The 15,186-nt window shown below is 39.7% G+C and overlaps 1 protein-coding gene across 1 annotated transcript; it reads right to left on the bottom strand.

The window, feature by feature from the left end:
* Positions 1-476: 476 nt before the first annotated feature.
* LOC115787591 (sperm acrosome membrane-associated protein 4-like) lies at positions 477-14,129 on the bottom strand. Its single transcript, XM_030740338.1, has 3 exons — positions 13,944-14,129; positions 2,480-2,590; positions 477-958 (listed from the first exon to the last, which is right to left on the bottom strand). Exons 1-3 carry the CDS (start codon positions 13,993-13,995, stop codon positions 738-740), a joined length of 384 nt encoding a protein of 127 aa, XP_030596198.1. The 5' UTR covers positions 13,996-14,129; the 3' UTR covers positions 477-737.
* Between the last annotated feature and the right edge of the window lie 1,057 nt (positions 14,130-15,186).

Genomic DNA, 15,186 nt, shown 5'->3' with positions numbered 1-15,186 from the left:
CTTTCCTCTGTATTATATTGGTGTTTGAATATTGTGACTAAAAAGACAGTTCAGTGTGTCAGAGTCATTAAAGTAATAGTTTGACAGCTTGGAAAATACGAAGCTATAGTTAGATGGTTAGCTTAGCATAAAACCCAGGAATGCTGGACTGGTGCCAACTTTAAGCCTTTCATAAAGAAAATTTGTTCAAAAAGAAATGCTGTCTTTACACTTAAGTTTTACAAGTGCTAGTAACCCTCAAATTTTAATAGAGCAAGGTCTGACTTTTAGTTTTATTTCCAGTTTACGAGTCAAGCATATTTTGTTTGTCCTCTTCAAATACAACTCCTGGCAGCGACGCCCAAAGTGTCAAACTGTTCCTTTAAGGCATGACGGTGGCAAACCTAGAAAAGCATATCAGGAAACATCTCACATGTGATTCAGCTAATTACATCCTAATACTTAAAAAAAAAAAAAAAAAATCTGTATTACACACATTTACTATAAACCAGTAATTTACTTTTTTAAAATGTTACAGTCAAATGAAGACAAAGAAAAACACGTGGGAGTTAACTGAAAAACACCTGTGAAACCAAAACAGCAATACACCTCAAGGACAGTAAAGACCCGTACAGAACAAAAAACAAGCTCCATGGTTACAGATAACAGCTCATGTGTAAGAAGAACATTTTATTTAATCCTTGCATCCCTGGTGTGTGTTATATTTGTGTATGCATAGTCATCTGCCGTCTCTTCTCTCAACCCAGGATGTTTCCCACAAACAGAGCAGAGATGGCCGTGAGGGCCAGGGTCAGCGAGGAGGTCCCAGGCATGCCAGGTGCTGCGTTGCACAGGTCAGTGTTGCAGCACGTCTTGGTCACACTGTAGATGGTATTGTTCGAGCCAAAGGTCGTAGTTTCGGTCTTGTTGCAGTTCGCCGTGTCGAGACAACCCTTTGTCTTGATATCCAGGAATCCAGCTGTGGACCAACATGACACATGAACACTGTCAGCATCTACCATTCTACCACCTACCACCATCTACCACCATGTGCTGATTTGAAAAAGTTTTGGAGGTGCACACTTTTTTTTTTTTTTCCTCTCCAGTGTTGGTGATTTTGAGGATCCATCCATCCATCCATTCGCTTCCGCACATCCTGTTAAGGGTCGCGGGGGGGCTGGAGCCTATCCCAGCTGTCACAGGGCGAGAGGCAGGGTACACCCTGAACAGGTCGCCAGCCTGTTGCAGGGCCAACACAGAGTGACAGACAACCTTTCACACTCACATTCACGCGCTCATTCACACCTATGGGCAATTTAGATTAGCCAATTAACCTAACCCCAGTAAATGCATGTCTTTGGAATGTGGGAGGAAACCGGAGTACCCGGAGGAAACCCACGCAAGCACGGGGAGAACATGCAAACTCCACACAGAGAGAGGGAGAGGCCTGGGCCAAGGTGGAATCGAACCCAGGCCTTCCAGATGGTATTCTAACTGTGAGGCAGCAGTGCTAACCACTACGCCACCGTGCTGATTTTGAGGATTTAACTATAAATGTTTTAACTACTTAAGTTAAAAGTCACAAATGTCTCAGTCAAATTTGTTGATCATGAAATAAACCTTTAAAAATTGGTCACATTTCTAATAAAATTTGGTACTGTTTACACTTAATGCAGTTCTGTTGCTAACATCCCATCCCAAGGTTAAACTACTAGTAAGCCAATAGCTCTCTCGCCAAGACAAAGGCAAAAAAAATAAAATAAATATATATATATATATATATATAGCTATAATATAATTTGGAACAGGGTTTTATTTAAGTGTTAAAAAAATGCACAACCATTGGTTTAAGTAACAACTGCTGACAAACCCATTCTGTAAATAGACTGTCAAGAAGAATGCAATGTGCAGAATGGTGTTCAGAATATCAGACAGAACCTGATTTGATATCAAGTTAAACGAGAAAGTGCACCAGGTTGCAAAAGATCAATTTGACCCTTGAGTCACACACTCACTATTCAAAGACACTTGAATAATTACCTGAGCCAGATCTGCTGCACCCAATATATCAGAAAAGAAAAGGGTATGGTTGGACATTGTGATCATAAATCCCTTTAAATGTCATTTTCTTTATACCTCTCATAAGGAGGAGAGCTTTAACATACTGTAACATGCCAATAAAATTCTGGGAAATGGGGGAATTCTTTGCCCCAAGGTAAAGAATTCCCCAGCTGGGACGCATCATTGAATGAAATGACAAATGTCGTCAATGACTGAGTAATCAAGTGTTTGCTCGAGCAGAATAAATATAAACCATTTCCATCTTTAGATAAAAATGAGCTCACATGCACAGGAAATCCAAGACATCTCTGTGTGCAATTGCACACAGAGATGTCTTGGATTTCCTGTGAATGCAGCTGAAGGAGATTTATTTTGAGATCTGATGACAAGCTTTACAAGAATGCCCTCTGTTCACATCTGTAGCTACTGACGTCCTTACCTGCTTTCCCAACACCACTGAAGCAAAGTTGTCCGCTTGAACATGTTTGTTGAGTGGTTATGCACAGGCTCCCGAAGCCAATGTCGCATTTGTAGCACAAGAGAGCTTGGCCTGATATCGGATTTAGAGAGAAGGGAGGTGGGAGATGTAGGGAAATCAAAGAAAAGAGGAAATAAAGAGATAAGGGGTTAGAGTTGAAACACATACATCTGCATTTATTTAACATTCATTTGAAATGGAGGCTGAGCTTCTTCCTATTCCATTTTTTTAAGACTGTAGACATTATTCCTGCACACACTGAAACCCTGAGAGATAAATTCTGCTTTTTCAATAAAACCTGAGAGTCTGCAGCTGCAATCAGCTTCAAGACATAAAAACAAACAGGCTGACCTCAGATAATGCCACCATGGGTCCAAGTTGTGATTATCCAACTTTTATATTTTTTATGCTGTGGGAACTACTTTGTACTATAGGAACTACAAGCACACCCCATAGTGCAGAGCATGGTGACAAAAGTCAGAGTATGCAGGTGCTAAAGATATGTTAGGATCTTTGTCATCAGAGAACATCTTTTCAAACTACATATACAGCAGGGAGAGTAAAAGCCAGTGAGGCACACCAGGAAATCAAAACATTGTAATACTACACTAAAAAAAATGGAGTAAAAACATACAAAGAAAAGCAAAAAAAAAATCAAGTTGCTGCTGTGGCTTATGGGAAATAAAACTGCAGATACTGTGTGGCTCTGTTAAAAAACTCATTTTTATTTGCTTTATGAGGAAATTACATTTTGGCTTTGCTGCCAAAATAAACTCACTGTCCTTTTTTGGTGTGGCGCTGTCACTTGGTGTTGGCTCTCACTGCGGTATTGTATCACTTCCTGTTCCTGTTTCGGAGCACAGTGTTTTGCTGTCTGTTAGCTGTTATATCTGTATAACTCGATTTATCTGGATAATAACATATTTTAGTGTAATCTTCACCTACTTTAAATAGCATACTCTTTGCTGAATCACCTGTATTCACATTACTCACTTTATTTGTTTTTAGAAATTCGCTAGCTTAGCTCAGCTAGTAGCTTAGCCCTTAGCCGACTCACTAGCAGCATGGCTTCTTCTCCTGTCTCTCCTGCACTTTTCTGCTCTGGGTGTCACATGTTTAGTTACTTCTCGGCCTCCTTTAGCAGTAACGGTACTTGTAATAAATGTAGTCTGTTTGTAGCTCTGGAGGCCAGGCTTTTTGAACTGGAGACTCGGCTCCGCACCCTGGAAAATCCTACATCTAGCCAGGCCCCTGTAGCGGGTGCGGACCATGGTAGCTTAGCCGCCGTTAGCTCCCCCCCAGCAGATCCCGAGCAGCAGGGAAAACAGGCCAGCTGGGTGACGGTGAGGAGGAAGCGTAGTCCTAAGCAGAAGCCCCGGGTACACCACCAACCTGTTCACGTCTCTAACCGTTTTTCTCCACTCGGCGACACACCCGCCGAGGAACAAACTCTGGTTATTGGAGACTCTGTTTTGAGAAACGTGAAGCTAGAGACACCGGCGACCATAGTCAAATGTCTTCCAGGGGCCAGAGCAGGCGACATTCATGGAAATTTGAAACTGCTGGCTAAGGCTAATCGTAGATTTGGTAAGATCGTTATTCACGTCGGCAGTAATGACACCCGGTTACGCCAATCGGAGGTCACTAAAATTAATATTGACTCGGTGTGTAACTTTGCTAAAACGATGTCGGACTCTGTAGTTTTCTCTGGGCCCCTCCCCAATCAGACCAGGAGCGACATGTTTAGCCGCATGTTCTCCTTGAGTCGCTGGCTGTCTGAGTGGTGTCCAAAAAATGACGTGGGCTTCATAGATAACTGGCAAAGTTTCTGGGGAAAACCTGGTCTTGTTAGGAGAGACGGCATCCATCCCACTTTGGATGGAGCAGCTCTCATTTCTAGAAATCTGGCCAAATTTATTAACCCTCCTAAAAACTGACTACCCAGGGTTGAGACCAGGAAGCAGAGTTGCAGTCTTACACGCCTCTCTGCAGCTTCTCTCCTCCTGCCATCCCCCCAAAACCCCATCCCCATAGAGTCGGTGCCTGCTCCCAGACCACCAAAAACCAAAGCTAAAATCAGCAAAAAGCTATTTAAGCATAAAAATTCAAAAACAATAAATAATACAGCTTCATCAACTGCACCAAAAAATAAAACAATTAAATGTGGATTGTTAAACATTAGGTCTCTCTCTTCCAAGTCCCTATTAGTAAATGATTTAATAATTGATCAAAGTATTGATTTATTCTGCCTTACAGAAACCTGGTTACAGCAGGATGAATATGTTAGTTTAAATGAATCAACACCCCCGAGTCACAGTAACTGTCAGAATGCTCGAAGCACAGGTCGAGGAGGAGGATTAGCTGCAATCTTCAATTCCAGCTTATTAATTAATCAAAGACCCAGACAAAGTTTTCATTCTTTTGAAAGCCTGACTCTTAGTCTTGTCCATCCTAATTGGGAAAATCAAAAACCTGTTTTATTTGTTATTATCTATCGTCCACCTGGTCCCTACTCAGAGTTTCTGTCTGATTTCTCAGACTTTTTATCTGATTTAGTGCTCAGTTCAGATAAAATAATTATAGTGGGTGATTTCAACATCCATGTAGATGCTGAGAATGACAGCCTCAACACTGCATTTAATCTATTGTTAGATTCAATTGGCTTCTCTCAAAATGTAAAGGAGCCCACCCACCACTTTAATCATACTCTGGATCTTGTCCTAACATATGGCATAGAAACTGAAGACTTAACAGTATTCCCTGAAAGCCCCCTCCTGTCTGATCATTTCTTAGTAACATTTACATTTACTTTAATGGATTACACAGCAGTGGGGAATAAGTTTAATTACAGTAGAAGTCTTTCTGAAAGTGCTGTAACTAAGTTTAAGGATCTAATTCCTTCATTGTTGTGCTCTTCAGTGCCATGTGCCAACACAGTGCAGAGCAGCTACCTAAACTCTGCTCCCAGTGAGGTCGATTATCTCGTCAATAGTTTTACATCCTCACTGCGTATAACTTTGGATACTGTGGCTCCTCTGAAAAGGAAAGCTTCAAATCAGAAGTGCCTGACTCCGTGGTATAATTCACAAACGCACAGCTTAAAGCAGATAACCCGAAAGCTGGAGAGGGAATGGCGTCTCACTAAATTAGAAGATGCTCATTTAGCCTGGAAAAAGAGTTTGTTGCTCTATAAAAAAGCCCTCCGTAAAGCTAGGACATCTTACTATTCATCATTAATTGAAGAAAATAAGAACAACCCCAGGTTTCTTTTCAGCACTGTAGCCAGGCTGACAAAGAGTCAGAGCTCTGTAGAGCCGAGTATTCCTTTCACTTTAACTAGTAGTGACTTCATGGATTTCTTTACAAATAAAATTTTAGACATTCGAGAAAAAATTATTCATAACCATCTCAAAGATTATTCTTCATGTTCGGCTGCTTTCAGCACTGCTGGTATTTGTTTAGACTATTTTGCTCCAGTTGATCTTTCAGAGTTAACTTCAATAGTTACTTCCTCCAAACCAGCAACATGTTTATTAGATCCCATTCCTACTAGACTGTTCAAAGAAGTCTTTCCAATTATTGATGCTTCAATCTTAAAAATGATCAATCAGTCTTTATTAGTTGGCTATGTACCACAGACCTTCAAGGTGGCTGTAATTAAACCTCTGCTTAAAAAGCCATCACTTGACCCAGCTGTCTTAGCTAATTATAGGCCAATCTCCAACCTTCCTTTTCTCTCAAAGATTCTTGAAAGAGTAGTTGTAAAACAGCTAACTGATCATCTGCAGAGGAACGGTTTATTTGAAGAGTTTCAGTCAGGTTTCAGAATTCATCACAGTACAGAAACAGCATTAGTGAAGGTTACAAATGATCTTCTTAGAGCCTCTGACAGTGGACTCATCTCTGTTCTTGTCCTGTTGGACCTCAGTGCAGCTTTTGATACTGTTGACCATAACATTCTATTACAGAGATTAGAGCTTGCTATAGGTATTAAAGGTACTGCACTGCAGTGGTTTGAATCATATTTATCTCATAGACTCCAATTTGTTCATGTAAATGGGGAGTCTTCTTCAGACAGTAAGGTTAATTATGGAGTTCCACAGGGTTCTGTGCTAGGACCAATTTTATTTACATTATACATGCTTCCCTTAGGCAGTATTATTAGAAAGCACTGCATCAATTTTCATTGTTATGCAGATGATACTCAGCTTTACCTATCAATGAAGCCAGATGACACACATCAATTAGTTAAACTGCAGGAATGTCTTAAAGATATTAAGGCCTGGATGACCTCTAATTTCCTGCTTCTAAATTCAGATAAAACTGAAATTCTTGTTCTCGGCCCCACAAATCTTAGAAACATGGTGTCTAACCAGATACTTACTCTGGATGGCATTACTTTGGCCTCCAGTAACACTGTGAGAAATCTTGGAGTCATTTTTGACCAGGATATGTCCTTCAATGCACATATTAAACAAATATGTAGGACCGCTTTTTTGCATTTGCGCAATATTTCTAAAATTAGAAACATCCTTTCTCAGAGTGATGCTGAAAAGCTCATTCATGCATTTATTACTTCTAGGCTGGATTATTGTAATTCATTATTATCAGGCTGTCCTAAAAGCTTTCTGAAAAGCCTTCAGCTGATCCAAAATGCTGCAGCTAGAGTACTGACAGGGACTAGAAAGAGAGAGCATATTTCTCCCATATTGGCTTCTCTTCATTGGCTCCCTGTTAAATCTAGAATAGAATTTAAAATTCTTCTCCTCACATACAAGGTCTTGAATAATCAGGCACCATCTTATCTCAAAGACCTCATAGTACCATATCACCCCAACAGAGCACTTCGCTCTCAGACTGCTGGCTTACTTGTGGTTCCTAGGATACTTAAGAGTAGAATGGGAGGCAGAGCCTTCAGCTTTCAGGCGCCTCTTCTGTGGAACCAGCTTCCAGCTTGGATTCGGGAGACAGACACCCTCTCTATTTTTAAGATTAGGCTTAAAACTTTCCTTTATGATAAAGCTTATAGTTAGGGCTGGATCAGGTGACCCTGAACCATCCCTTAGTTATGCTGCTATAGGCCTAGTCTGCTGGGGGGTTCACATAATGCACTGTTTCTCGTTCACCTTATTTACTTTGTTTATACTCCACTCTGCATTTAATCATTAATTGATATTAATCTCTGGCTCTCTTCCACAGCATGTCTTTCTCTCCCCTCAGCCCAACTGGTCACAGCAGATGACTGCCCCTCCCTGAGCCTGGTTCTGCTGGAGGTTTCTTCCTGTTAAAAGGGAGTTTTTCCTTTCCACTGTCGCCAAGTGCTTGCTCATAGGGGGTCGTTTTGACTGTTGGGTTTTCTCTGTATTATTGTAGGGTCTTTACCCACAATACAAAGCGCCTTGAGGCGACAGTTTGTTGTGATTTGGCACTATATAAATAAAATTGAATTGAATTGAATTGAATTTTTTGTATGTAACAACCACACAACAAAGTACAACTTCCTGTTCGAAGAGGAACCTTAGTTTATATACGTCAGGTCCATCTAATCACAAATATCTAGGAGGAATTAAAAATGCATCACAAGCAGAAACTCAGGCCTCAGGAGGGTAGTTCTGCCATTTGCTGTTTTTGGCTAGTTAATAATTTTCTCCTAAACTTGACTGAGTTAAATGCCAAAATTTTCCCAAAACAGAAGAATTTAAATCCAAATGACAGATGATTTATTGTTTCTGCCACTTTTGGCAAGCTGAAAACAAGTAAAAAAGTTTGCTCGCAAAAATTAATAAAAATAATAATTTTCCAGATTACTAAGAAGCTAATAAGCCATCTCGCAATGAATAACCAGTCGCAATTACAATATGCCCCCCGGAAAAGTTAGTCCTCGCACTAGTTGCGCACTAAGCAATTACCTAATTCCAGTTTTCTCTAAAGATTTACGGCTGCATTATTGAGATTTGCTGAGCTGACTCATCCCTGTTGTTCCTTCAGCTGACTAGCTCCTCTTTTTCGTGTGTGCAGTACATCACAGGACAAATGACACACTGAACATCCATTACGTCACACTGAAAACTCACAAGCATTCATACCTTTGGTCATATAGTCACTTTTTCCAGGGAGTTCCACATAGTTGAATTGATAAGCATCTTACAAATCCTTCCTCTCCGTTTAGGCTTGAGGATTTGCTTAACATGTTTAACATTAATAAAAATGGATTATTCTGTGAGGTGATGTGATAACCAAAACAATGTGTTTTGATCATTCAATTGAGTTTCAAAGAATAGCACACCCATACAGAGAACAGTACAGAGAACAGCACCACACCTTGTCCCGCTGGTTTCGGTTACACCCCTAAGTCAAGTGACATTTCAGTACTGTTGTGAAGGGGTTTTTTTGTATCTAGTAGAGACAGCAGCACCTAAATGTATATCATTTCATGCAAACATTTAAAATAATTTCTGGATTAAGATACAACCCAGAGTTGATTATTATTTGATTATTTTGAGTAACAAAAAGCCTTTATAAAAGGGCAACTAATCTCAAAAGTCTACATGCAGAGACACCTTTTACAACCATGTAGACCAAAATGTATTAAAAAGAACTGCATGTTCAATATCTCATCTGCAACAGTCAGATGAGCCCTGTCCATTCTGGAGGTCCATTTAACAGGGAAAAGGGACCGATTTATTACAAAAAGCATCCTGTGCTTCAAGTTGCCAAGTACCTTCAGTTTAAAAAATATCTATAGTGCAAAACATTTCATTTTGTCACATCAAATTTGGTACAGCTGCAATTGAGAACTTTATCTTATGGTAGAGTTGTTTTCCTAAAATCTGAGTGGTGATGGTGACGGAATTATTGCATTATAAATTTTTCCCCACACTGTCTCTTCCAAATCCAAAGGTACCAAAGGTAATTTAGAGTCACTTAACCAGCTACCCTGACCCCGTGAACTGTATGTCTGAAATACCCAGAACCCATGCCTAAAAGTATTTAGTGGTTAAACATAACATTTAAGTGCTTGACAGTCCCCTCCAGCCACCACTCTGCCATCTGACATCCAGTCCAACCTGATCCTCCACCTTACTGAGCCATCCCCTACACAAATGTTTCAGCACAACAAAGCTGAAGTGAGGCGGGTGCCTGATTACAGCAACCTGTTTTTATCAGCACAGAAATGATAGTCTTCACAGCTGACAGCCACCCGGAAAAAGTACAAAGAATAAACATGTAAAAAGTGGCTCTATATATTTGTGAAAATAATTAGTCACGGGCAGAATAGGATCACATGTACAATGAATTGCCTGCAATTGAACTTTGTTTTATCCTGAATTAATGTTTTATTTCAAGTCCTCCTGTTTTTGAGCACTGTATAAACCTTTATATTACTTTGGTCCAGCATAAAAATTCAACGACTTCCCTGTGAAGTACCCATGAACAAAGTGTTCCTTCAGATTTCCTGTTAAAATTAATTTGGTTAGGAAAACAAACACTTTTATTTTGACCATGAGTAGATATGGTTACATAATAATGATATTCAAAGGGATTTACAGCCTCAGGTAAGCATAAGCACCTTTTAAAACAATACCAGGCACTGTACCTTCACTCTGCTTTTTGCTGAATTTAAAAGGATACTAGCAGCAGGTTATTAGTTAATAATGGAGGAAAAGGAAACCTGTTTGGGCCTTCAGGTGTGAAGTCAAGTCTCAGTCCTACACTGCCCTCTATTGTTCATCTAGTAAAGCTACAGGCTGCAGACCTGTGATTTTCCATTCCGGGGGCAAGTCAAGAAGGAACAGCTCTGAAACCCTGGGCAATGTATATTAAAAGGTGTGGCGTCTTATGTAATGCATCTTAGAGCTGGGTCCTAATTAAGGGGTTTGTTGTTGCAAAAGACAAATAGAAAAAAGAAAAGCAACAAAAGTTTTGAGTGTCAGCACATAAGCTTTACAGGACTGTATTCAAGGTGTGACGCAAAAACAAAAAGATCCTCCCATGAGTTGTAAATCCACCAGTAAAGACTCAGATTTAGAAGTCTCAGCTCACTGTGGGAATCAGCTGGAATAGAAAAAAAAAAGGGCTAAAACAAGCAGTCAAACTGTGAGTCATATCCTCAATATGGAAAGAAATTCAACTGAGTCAAGAAGAACATGCAAGCAAGCTAATGAAATCTCTTACAAGGGTAAGGGTAAGGGTCTGCATTCAAAAGTTTCTTTTAAGGAGGGATAATTGCCATCCTCACAATGAAATGTCCCAAAAACACAAAAGGAAAGAGTTGTTTAAACAGGGAGGGAAAGGTAGCATTTAATAGCAAAGAAATTTACTTACCACCTCATTACCTGGGGCAGTACAGAGTTTACTGTGCGCGCAGTGTAGCAGTCAGCCATTTAGTCCTATTGTGTTTACTTTATCCTCCATTTAGTCTAATTGATGCAATTGTTTAGGTTTTGGGGTTTTTTTTGGTCTGTTATTTACCTACCACGTTGTTGTTGTGATTCATGTGAAGTGGCTCCTGTTGAAATTAATTTCCCTTGGAATTAATCAAGTACATCATCCATCCAAATAAAGTTACTTGAGGCTGCTGCAGGAGACAGATCTGCATGTCTAATTTGGCACAGATTTTTTTGCCAAATGCCCTTTCTAAAGCAACCCTCCCATGTATCCAGGCTTGTTAGGATTTTTGTGAGCTGGTGTTTTGGGAAACATCTCAGTGGCTTGGAACATGTTTACTTCCAAAATGAGCCAGTCCACTGTCATCCATTTCAGACACACCCAAACATATTCATTCCTCCTGGCCACATCTACAGCTGCAGCATGCAATTATTTCCATATGCGAATCACATTTTGGTCACAAACAACCAAAAAGGGTGAAAGGACAGCGTTAGCACCTGAAGGTGCAGCCAGGCAACCAGGATGGGAACACAGATCTTACTAGGAAAGGTGTGGTTTGAAACAGGATACCAAATAACAGAGCTGTCAGAATCTCAAGGACCAAAACAAACAGCAAAAGCCACAAAACACAACAGAAGCAGGAAAAATTTGAGGAATTTGAATCTTGGCAAAGCCTCAACTATGAGAAGGGGAAAAAATTCTCATGTGATGGCAAGTTGTTACTTGATTAAAAAAACAGAAACAACCTGCTTATCATCCACATGCCAAACAAGCTGCCTCACCCTAAAACCTGCAATAACAGCATTACAGTAAAGCCTGGGATGTGCACAGAGGATAAACACTAAAACCCTGCTCCTCATCAATGTCTTCGTCACTGCAGTGAATCATACAATAAAAATCACTTAATACTAGACTCATTTAACAAAAACTGTCAACAAAACTGGTTTTAAAAAAATCTCATTAAGGAAATTAATTTTTTTCCATCTAAAAACTCCCAAAATGTTCAGTTTACTTTGATGTATGATGGAAACAGTAAACTCCTACAGCTGTGAAGCTAAACATCCACAAACAACTCTTTTCCCCCCAACTTTAGACTCTCATTCATTACAGTGATTAAAATTATATATGATCAGAATCATGCATTTTTAATTATGAACAGAATCGCATATATTTTGTTATATCACTTCATAGTAATCCAACCATAAGGAGGCTGGGTGTAGTATTTTTAACCCATGTACAGAAAAAACTCCTGTTACTGACATTACCGCACTTCTCTCATTCAGAATGATTACTCACTTATTCTGTTACATTTATAATGCTGCATTTCATGCAAAATTACCACTAGCACAATCACATGTATACATTTCTGAACTCCATACTTTCCAAGTATCAGACCATAGGTCACATATTTAGACAGTTCCACCTGGATGAGGCTTTGGGGATCTCAGTCTCTTTAACTGTCTCACATACTGCCAATACAGTTGTTAGGTTACAGCATTTTGGTCTGACTGACCGAAACGTTGTGGCTTAACATATTAGCATAAGTAAGACATGGTGCACCTGTTGCCCATTCAGGTGTGCAGGAGATTTAATTTATTCATTACTGCTCAGATAGTAGTCACTGGCCGTTCACAGAAAAGTTGGCAATCTGCCAGCAACCAAAAGCATCGCAAGAAAGTTTTCACCAACCAGTCAGGGGATAATTTTTCCCTAATGACTGGTGGTTGCCAGATGGTTGCAGATCGGTCTCTATGCCTGTGCGACTCTGGCTTTATTCACTTGACAACGTCAGTGGGCAAGTTAATGTCATGTGACTGCAAACCTTCAATAGGCATTTCAACTGTTGATCAGAACTAACCATTACCTATGGTCAAACTAACTTATCTTATAAATGTCAGCCTTATATCATGAAGAGGAGCGTGAGTAAAGTTCCCATTGCCTCAAAAATTATTTTTGCATGAAATCGCAACAGTCATTGTCAATCACGCAGATTGGCTTAAACTCCCAAAATGTTCAATGTACCTTTTTTTTTTTTTTGCATTTTTGCATTTTTGGCAACAGCGGCTTTTCTCGGCAGTGGAGAGAGAGAGGAAATGGGGGAAAGATACAATATATATATGTGGTCGCCGGCTTCACCACTAAGCCACTACCCCATGTACCATTTTTTATGAACAAATGTGTGCCTCGTGTAATGCAGCAAAAGTCAACTGCAAAATGGGCTTTAAGTGGCATAAACAAGTAAATAAGAGCATAAATAATCCATAGAGCTCCATTTCATATCCTGAAGTGGCATTGCTATTGATAAGCATTTACATATTACTGAATAACTGAATATGAACACATGACGTCACAGAGGGTTTACATGTTCGTTATCTGCAACAGTCAAATGAGCCCTAGTCGGATTATCACTTAAACTAAAATGTACCCTTCAAAACCGCAGAGAGCTGTCCTGTAGTATGAGAAAGTTTCGATTTGGTTGTGCTAAAAAAAATATTTTCTAAAAAGCAGGCTTTTTCTTATTTACTGGCAAGTCACTGGGTAAACTGAATTCTCACATTTGTATAGTTGGTGTTCAGATCTTCTTTTGAGCCACTAAAAATAACTTGAACGCCACTAGAAGTAGGAGTGAGCACACCCAAGCAGCCCCAGGAACCTGCACCCTCCAACAAGGGCACACCCAGCCAGGAAAACATGACACACTTTTCAAGAAAGTAAAAAATTGTAAAGTTTTAAAGACAATTATAGGTGTGCAAACATGATCTATAAAAATTCGGGTTAGAAGTAAAATATAGAAATTAATCACGATTTAATCATAAAAAGAGAGAGACGTTAAATGGGAACATACCCGACTCTGCAGGTGATGGTTATCAAAATCCGACCACAGCACCTCAATATTTATTATTAAAATAACACTCAAACCTAAAACCCTAACAAAGTAGCTGTCTATTTAAAAAGGATTTAGAGAAAGGCATTTTTGATGAATATTTCAAATAACGGGAAACCTGCATTTTAATCGAATAATTACACTTTTTCTTACCAATTGCAACGCAGAGTCCGACTGCAAAAAGCTGGAGGAAAATTCTGTTCATCTTAGATTTTTTTTTTTCTTTTTCCTTTTTTTTTTTTTAAAGAGAAAAGCAAACTACAAAGAGTTAATGCGCCTTCAGAGGGAGCCGGCTGCCTGTGAGGACTCTGACCGTTATAACCGCTACTAAACTACAAACTTTTCCGCCATCGCTGCATTTATAATCTCCCCCCCGCCCATCCAAACGTCACCGTTATCCAAAAATAGGAGCTCAAACGGAACACCTACCCTGATGATTCTGACCCTCACGCAGTTCACACAGGTAGGATTCTTAGTTTACAGCAGGAATTTCAAAAAATAAAGATAAAGAAAAGGTGGGAAGTGCAGCGCCTGTTACTGGTGTTGGTAGGGAATCCAGATGTCCCACTTTAGATTAGATGTTAGATTCAACTCATTGTCATTGTGCGCACAAGGCACACAATGAAATGATCCTTCCAGATCACTCATCTAGAGACGAGCATCTGCAGTCATGCAGCCAGAGCCAGGCGCTACCATATTGCAACCTTATGTGGACACATTGTGTCTTCATGTGCTTATAAACATTTATATTCTTTACAAATGTGGCGTGGTGGTTAGCACTGTAAGAAGGTCATGGGTTTGAATATATCTTGGCCCATCTTGCATGTTCTCCCGGTGTTTGCGTGGGTTTCCTCCCACTGTCCAAAGACATGCAGTTAGTGGGGTTAGGTTAATTGACAAACTTATTCTATTTAGAATTAATTTAGATTCTAAATAGCTGTGAATGTGAGTCTGAATGACTGTGCTTGCTTCTTTCTGTGTTGGGTGTACCCCGCCTCTTGCCCTATGAGAGCGGGGATAGGCTCAAGCCAAACTGTCTGACCCATGTTTAGCTGTTGGGATCTGGTGTCCCTACTTGGTGACATTTTAATATCATTACAATGATATTATTACAATGTGTCTACATGGGTTCATGATGCTTCTATGATGTTCACAGATGGCATGTTGCAACTGATGTGTCTCTATGTATTTATGACATTTTGGCCACTTTTAGTCCAATAATCCTAAGGGCTAAATATTCCTTTATGGGTTTAAATGGTCTCATTTTTAGACATTTATTATGTGTTACAGCTAAGCTGGGGTTTTGTTAAGAATATGTTTAGAGGGAAATCAAGTATTGTAATATAATATAATTTATTTATTTTGTTTGTTTTATTCTTCCTAAAACCACTGGATG

The sequence above is a fragment of the Archocentrus centrarchus genome, chromosome 11 (genome assembly GCF_007364275.1).
Source record: "Archocentrus centrarchus isolate MPI-CPG fArcCen1 chromosome 11, fArcCen1, whole genome shotgun sequence".
Lineage (NCBI taxonomy): Eukaryota > Metazoa > Chordata > Actinopteri > Cichliformes > Cichlidae > Archocentrus > Archocentrus centrarchus.
This window is presented reverse-complemented; position numbering and strand designations above follow the sequence as displayed.

Coding starts and splice junctions, on each gene's coding strand:
- LOC115787591 (XM_030740338.1), bottom strand. CDS start 13,995: ATGAACAGAATTTTCCTCCAGCTTTTTGCAGTCGGACTCTGCGTTGCA. Junction 2,591..13,943: donor CGGACTCTGCGTTGCAATTG/GTAAGAAAAAGT, acceptor ATCCGATATCAG/GCCAAGCTCTCTTGTGCTAC. Junction 959..2,479: donor CAGTGGTGTTGGGAAAGCAG/GTAAGGACGTCA, acceptor GTTGGTCCACAG/CTGGATTCCTGGATATCAAG.